At 35.8% G+C, this 6,466-nt stretch overlaps 1 protein-coding gene across 2 annotated transcripts; it reads right to left on the reverse strand.

Moving 5' to 3' along the window:
* On the reverse strand, positions 377-4,673 carry LOC109837284 (probable transcription factor KAN2). Of its 2 annotated transcripts, XM_020405460.1 has the most exons (6): positions 4,000-4,672; positions 3,815-3,891; positions 3,182-3,227; positions 2,937-3,066; positions 1,328-1,391; positions 377-878 (listed from the first exon to the last, which is right to left on the reverse strand). In XM_020405460.1, the coding sequence occupies exons 1-6, from the start codon at positions 4,496-4,498 to the stop codon at positions 762-764; spliced, it is 933 nt and encodes a 310-aa protein (XP_020261049.1). In that variant the 5' UTR covers positions 4,499-4,672; the 3' UTR covers positions 377-761. The 2 variants fall into 2 exon arrangements, with proteins under 2 accessions (XP_020261049.1, XP_020261050.1); XM_020405461.1 differs by lacking the exon at positions 1,328-1,391 and having other exon boundaries at positions 4,000-4,673.

Raw genomic sequence — 6,466 nt, forward strand, 5'->3', positions numbered from 1 at the left:
TGCACTCATTCCCACTTAATTGCTCAATGAATGTATCTACTAGCATTCTTGATTGTGGAGGCAGGGTTAAGGAAAAAGTATCCAATAGCTTATGGCATAATGGTGCACCAGAGGAACATCCATTAGAATAGCTTAAAGAAACATGAAATCTAGAATTCTTGGGGTCAGTATCATCTTGGTATATACTATTAATGTCGTAGACTAGGTTCATTGGTAATTTCTGATAGTTAAATTACATGACAGGGAAAGAAATCAAATAATAAATGAAGCGAATTTAGCAACACCAGTGTTCCAAGAACACAATCGCAGCTAGCACAAAGAGGAGAAAAAGATTTGCACAAAGAACGTTAAAAATGTAAAAGCTAAGACACTGCTCTGATTCCAACTATAATATGTAATTACCTACTAAATTAAGTAGTTATCATCCTTTAATTTCTTTTTCCCTTTGTTGGGAAACTACAAAGCGAAGCACGTGCACATGCAAGAGAATGAAGGAGCCCTAACCCTTTTGTTCTTTAAGACATTAAAAAAAAAGACTCATGTTTCATATACACACGTAGAACATGGCCTTTAAGCTCTCTCTCTCTCTCTGAAGTTTGGTAAGCTCAAGCTTTTGCACAGCTATCCATCTTTCCTTTTTTCAGCTTTTTGCCTCCTATGGTCTCTTTGTCTTTCTCTCTTTTTTCTGCTTTCTACTCTTTTGAAGGGTGCACCATCATTCTTTTATGATCTGAGCTTTTGATGCTGCTACTGAAATGTGATCAATGTGGTCTCCCCAATGTGAACTCTAGATTGGGCTTCTTTGCACTTGGCTCTGATACGCATGAAGAGTTCATATCAGATATCAGCTCCATACTTTTAGAATATCGCATGCCGTTCTGCAAAAACACATGTATAATCAATGATTATATAGTGATATTTCAGTAAAATTGTAACATTAATTTTTTAAAACCTTATTCTAGGTTGTAGTGAAAAAGTTGTTAGTGTTTTTGTTGCAAACCATTGCCATAGTTAGGGTATTTCTAGTGTTTGGATTGATGCATTACTATTCTTTTCATTTTTTTGTTTCTGGACAACCACTTGTTCAGTGGACAAAGAAAACCGCTCACAGTTTATCGTGTTTTAAGTTGTAAGTGGGAGAATTTCTCTCAATTTTAACCTCATTAGGACAACTACATGCACTGAACATGTATGCTCAAAATCACTTCATGATCTATCTAAACACACTAATACACTATCCAAATATTTCCTCAAAATTTTTCATTTGTTTTTTAAAATGAATCATCTAGTTGAAGTCCATGAAAATGAGAGCAATAGCTTTAGTTACCTCAAAAGTAGGTAGGCTCCCGGGGGAGGATTCAATAGTCTTGTCATGAAACCAGTTTCCCTTGCTGCAGAAATACAACATGGAGGGAATATTACCATCAGTGGAAGTCCATTCAACAAGAAAGAAAAGCAAAGAAAGCTATCTTTCACTATTAGCTTGTTGAGAATTTGCTAAGCTTTATCAGATATCTCATGGTATTAAAGTAGAGCACCCATGTGATTGTCCATTTACCTTAAGGAGAGAAATCCCAGAGAAGTTTCAAAAGCCTAAGCTTTTTGCTACAAATTTAATGGATGGGGACCTTACTGTCAAAAGCCTTTGGTGTCCACAAAATCCCAAAGTAAAGAGGAGCGTCCCTTTTCATGTGGATTTTTATGTAAATGGAGGTTTTGTGTTTCTTGAAGTGGGAGATTGTTAGGTTCTCTTCTAGTCTTTTTGAACTAGCATAAGGGATCATTGCACCATCAGAAAAGGAAGAGAGAGAGAGAGAGAGAGAGAGAGAGAGAGAGAGAGAGAGGTTCGATTGTCGTCATGATCCTCAACAGATGGAACAAAGCTATGATCTTTTGCTTTTTGTGAGCACTTGCATGGAGATATAAAATATTAACAGGGAATGAAGGGAGCCGCTTTATGAACCTAAAGTGCACATATGAGTGACAGAAATAATATTGATCTAGGCACATTTGTTCATATAGTTTATAAGTTTATGACTTCTATGATAAACAATCCTCTCGCCTTATTTTGATTTTTGTGCGTTCCCTTAGCTTTTTGTGGAGAAATGGATGGTTCTTTTTCTTGTTATGATTAACCCCTCTAGTGCCCCCATCTTTTAGTGATGTTACATGTTATTCTTTCTTTTAGATCTGAGGAAGGAGAAATTAGTTTTATATAGGAAACAATATTAATAGGTTGTACTATAATTGCTTTTGTTCAGGAAAAAAAGATAAGGTTGTACTGGTTGTTGATTGTAGTGCTCATTGATGCCTCTATTAGAATGAAGCATATTAAAAACCTCATTATTATAATAAGAAAGAACACATCTTAAAGCTAGCGATGTTTTGGAAAGGGAATGATTAGATTAATCCACTATAAGCATACTAAATGAGTTAACCATAGAAAGTTGTACTAAGTTGCAGAGAATTCTACAACATTTGATTATCGAACATAGTATCATTATCTCTTTATAAATATCTTTTGCATATTACAATACTGGTATACATATATATATAGTTTCCTTTTTAAAGAAGAAAAATTATAGTGACTAAAAACACCTAACGTCAGTTCACCTTACAAAGGACACATATTGACAAGTAAATTTGCGTAATGAACAATTGGGCTCCATTAAGATGGAGCAAAATATGTTGTGCTTCACTTGTTCATGATACATTAGCATATTTATCGCTATCAAATGCATGATCCTCATAAGATATAAATCATATTCCACAAGCAAAATCTTAGGTACTAAATGCATGATCCTTACAAGGTCATTGTGATGATGAAATAAGGTTATATTTCATCAAACAACTTATTCATTCTTTGAGATTGATTATTGTTTATTGGAACATTGGCAAGAAAATTTAATTGCTAAAATAAAAATGAAAATTCTTACCTTGAAGAATTGCTCCATAATCCGTAATAATTATCGCCACTTTGCCCTGATGGTTTCCCATTTTGCATAGGTTCTGGTCCACGGATGTCATGCAAATTATCGTCTGATATCTCTATAGGTTCATTTTGGTCTAAAATCACAAGCAATGTAGTTTATTTAGCTTGTTATTAAGATTCAATGTTTCTTTTAAACTAGTAAAACTTAAAGATTTAAATTTAGGCAAAAATAATGTATTTCTACATTACCTGAAGAATTTGGTGGTCTATCAGTGGTTTTCACAGTTCTATACATCTGCAACCAGATATAAGAAAGTAAATAATGCAGTATACACAAGAAAATAGTAGTAAATTTACAAATGAAAGGACCAGCCATGTTATAAATTAAAATTGTATATCATTAAAAATTTATTTATTGAAGAAAGATGTGAAGATGATTTAATATGTTCTGCTAAATTAAATATTATAAATAGAAGTCAAAGCTCCATGCATCTAGGTTTTGAATGACCACTTGACTACAGCATCTCTCATTTACTATACATTTTCTTTATGCATTTATTATAATATCAGCTATGTTGTGTGTAGCTCCAAGAAAGAAAAATAATTGAGAAATGATGGTACATTGTACTTCATTTGTTGTTTTCTTGAGAACTGGTGTGTGTTTCATTATTAAAGCATGATTTCTCATTGTTTTCTTATTTCCCTCTTTTTTCCTTTAATAGCATGCTTTCTGCTTCTTAAGTAAAGCTGCTACAAGAAACAATCAAATTTCTAGGGCAGTAGGAAAAAGTACTAGAGTTTAGAGAGAGGCCACTTTTTTTTTTTTTGAAATAAAAAAATGGCAATTCAAATAGAACCTAATTCAATTGAAATTAGTCGTACCTGTAAGTGAGATTTCACATGAGCCAAGGTGAGATCCTTCACATCCATGAGCTCAAGCACTGACTTAGGCGTAGCCCCTTAAAACCCACAAACAAATAAATAAGTAAATTTACCCCCGAAATATTAAAATGAAGAATTAATTAATCCGCAAAATTGGAACAAGGTCCTCAAACAAGAAAACTCACTTTCATGGCCACCCAAGAGCTCAACAGCATGAACAAAGCGAGCGTGGAGAGTAGTAGTCCACCGCATCCTCGGCGCCCTCATGCTCCTCTTTGCCGGGAACCTCGTCAAGAACCTTGATCTCTGGACCAATGACTCACACTGATGATACTGTTGATGGTAATGCTGCGGCTGATGATACTGTTGAGTGAAAGGAAATGAAGAAGTTTGATGGTGGTGGTGATGCGGTGGAGGCCCATGATATATGGGGATCCCTCTAATGGGCCTCATCGGCCCGATATCGTGCCGCTTGTAGTACTGCTGGAGGTTTTGGAGGGGGTGGAGGGGGCTAGGGTTTGCCAGGGAGAGATCTACAGTGCTAGTGCTAGCACTGTTGCTGCCGTTGTTGCTGAGGTTTTTGTTGCTCCAAAACCCTAAATCCATGGGCTCATCACTCGTGCTCCTGCTGTTTGGGGGGCTGATTTGAAGAGAGAGGTCTGGTTGAGCTGGGAAGAGCTCCATCTTTTGATTGGTTTCCTTCTTCTTGATTTTCTTCTTAATTTGAACTCTCTTTATTTCTCTTGCTCTTGTTTTCTTCTACTTTTTTTTATGTAGTTGTATGAGGAGAGAAGAGGGAGGGAGAGGGAGGTAAAACTAAGGCCAGAACTAAAAGAGAGCGTCAATGGTATGAAGTTAAAGTAGTTGGTTCTTGCTTCTTTGTAGGAAGTATGTGTGAGAAAATGACACTTGGGTGGGGTCCAGTGAGAGAGGAAGAGAGAATTAGCATTTCTTTTGCATTTGTGCTCTTTTTAGGGGAAAAGGGGATTTTAGTGTAGTGGGTATTTTTGGTTTACCCTTTATTGTGGCGTACATTATCATGGTAATTGCTATTTGACCCTTGTAATTAATCCTTAGGATTTAGGTTAGAGACCTTGCCTTTTCTTTTTTCTACTCTTTCTCCTTGCATTTTGGTGTCATATATGGATTCAATGGAAAGTAGGAGAACCTCTTTCTTGTGCCCCTATGAACATTTTTTTTTTGCCAATGTTAAGTCCATATCAACCTACAAGTTAAGTCACATCTTGTTAAAAAGAATAACAAGGGGAGGGCACAGAGCTTGAACTTAGCAACTTTGCTATCACCTCAATCTCATGTGAAGTTTCTCTCTTGGATGAGCATCAGCAATTCCTCCCAACGAGATGGATATGAATGAATCACACGTCTCTTATCCCTCGTCAATTGTGTATTTGATCAATATTCAAGTTTCCCTCAAAATTAATGGGTTTTTCAGTGATATTTCTACCTGGGATCCTTTGTTGGTAGATTTGACTCGAAAGAAACAGGAGGATATTTAAGGATAAATTTTCGATTTATTTTAGTCGGAAGAGAATCTTGTTGAGATGAGCAAAAGATTTATCAAATATTTCTTCCCTAAAATTTCCTTGCTCTAGAGTAGAGAAAGAAGTTGTTATGATAAACTCCCTAGGATAAGCTAATATCAACCACACGAGAGCACGAAAAATATCAAGAACACACAAACACAAAGATATATGTGGTTAGCTTTATTAATTGTGAGGAATACAAAGTGAAATCCCTCAATCCCAAATAACACCCTAAAAGCCTAATACAACTCTCAACTAAACGAATAAAAGAGAAGAATATCAAATATGCTTCACAAAAGAACCATCTCTTCTTGATTGATGCTCTGAATATTGATGCTTGTAATTGGCTAGAAAGACTGTTCTTATATAGACTTGAAGATCACAGACACAGCGCATTGCTATCTAAGGAATAAGAGTTCTAATAGGAATAGAACTCCACATGTCCTAAAACCCAACAAGAGTCCAAGTAGAAATAAACCTCTAATATGATTGGTTGTGCAAAGTCTAATGTAAGTAGAACTCTTGATCAAAACAAACCAAGCTAAAAAAGGAACTCCCAAAGCAATATGGATTTGAGTATTTGAGGCAACCTTTAACAAATCTCCACATTGACTCAAATGCGTAGAAGATTCCTCACTCAAAAATAAGCAACTTTGTAAAACCCCATAAATTTAAAAACATTGTGATAAATAGTGATAAATAATTTTTATCATGTTTGGTACTTTTCTGACATGAATGAGTATGTTAGAAATCGATTTGAGATCGATTATGTACGTATATGAGTAAATACGAGGGCAAAACATGCATGCATAAGCGAAACAGTCGGCAGAACATATAAGCTGGTCAGTCGACTGAAGGAGTGTCATCGGTCGACCGATAGGCACTTATCAGTCGACTGATGGAAAGCCATCGGTCGACTGACGGGTGCACAAATCGATTTCTAGGTCGGGTCAGGATTTGTTTCGATTCGGGTTTATTTGTGTATATAAGTATATATACCCGTTTTCCCCCTTATTTCTTAAGCTTTCACGTGAACTATCAGCCAACCCTCTCCCTCAAAAACCCTAGAGTTATTTTTGTGAATTTTGAAGAGCTTTGAGAAGCAAAA

Source organism: Asparagus officinalis, chromosome 4, assembly GCF_001876935.1.
Source record: "Asparagus officinalis chromosome 4, Aspof.V1, whole genome shotgun sequence".
Lineage (NCBI taxonomy): Eukaryota > Viridiplantae > Streptophyta > Magnoliopsida > Asparagales > Asparagaceae > Asparagus > Asparagus officinalis.

What these genes read in the sequence shown, in the direction of transcription:
- LOC109837284 (XM_020405460.1), bottom strand. Translation starts at nt 4,498, where the DNA reads ATGGAGCTCTTCCCAGCTCAACCAGACCTCTCTCTTCAAATCAGCCCC. An exon ending in TAGACCACCAAATTCTTCAG is followed by an intron (nt 3,067 to 3,181) that starts GTAATGTAGAAA and finishes TTGTGATTTTAG; the next exon opens with ACCAAAATGAACCTATAGAG. An exon ending in TTATGGAGCAATTCTTCAAG is followed by an intron (nt 1,392 to 2,936) that starts GTAAGAATTTTC and finishes GTATTTCTGCAG; the next exon opens with CAAGGGAAACTGGTTTCATG.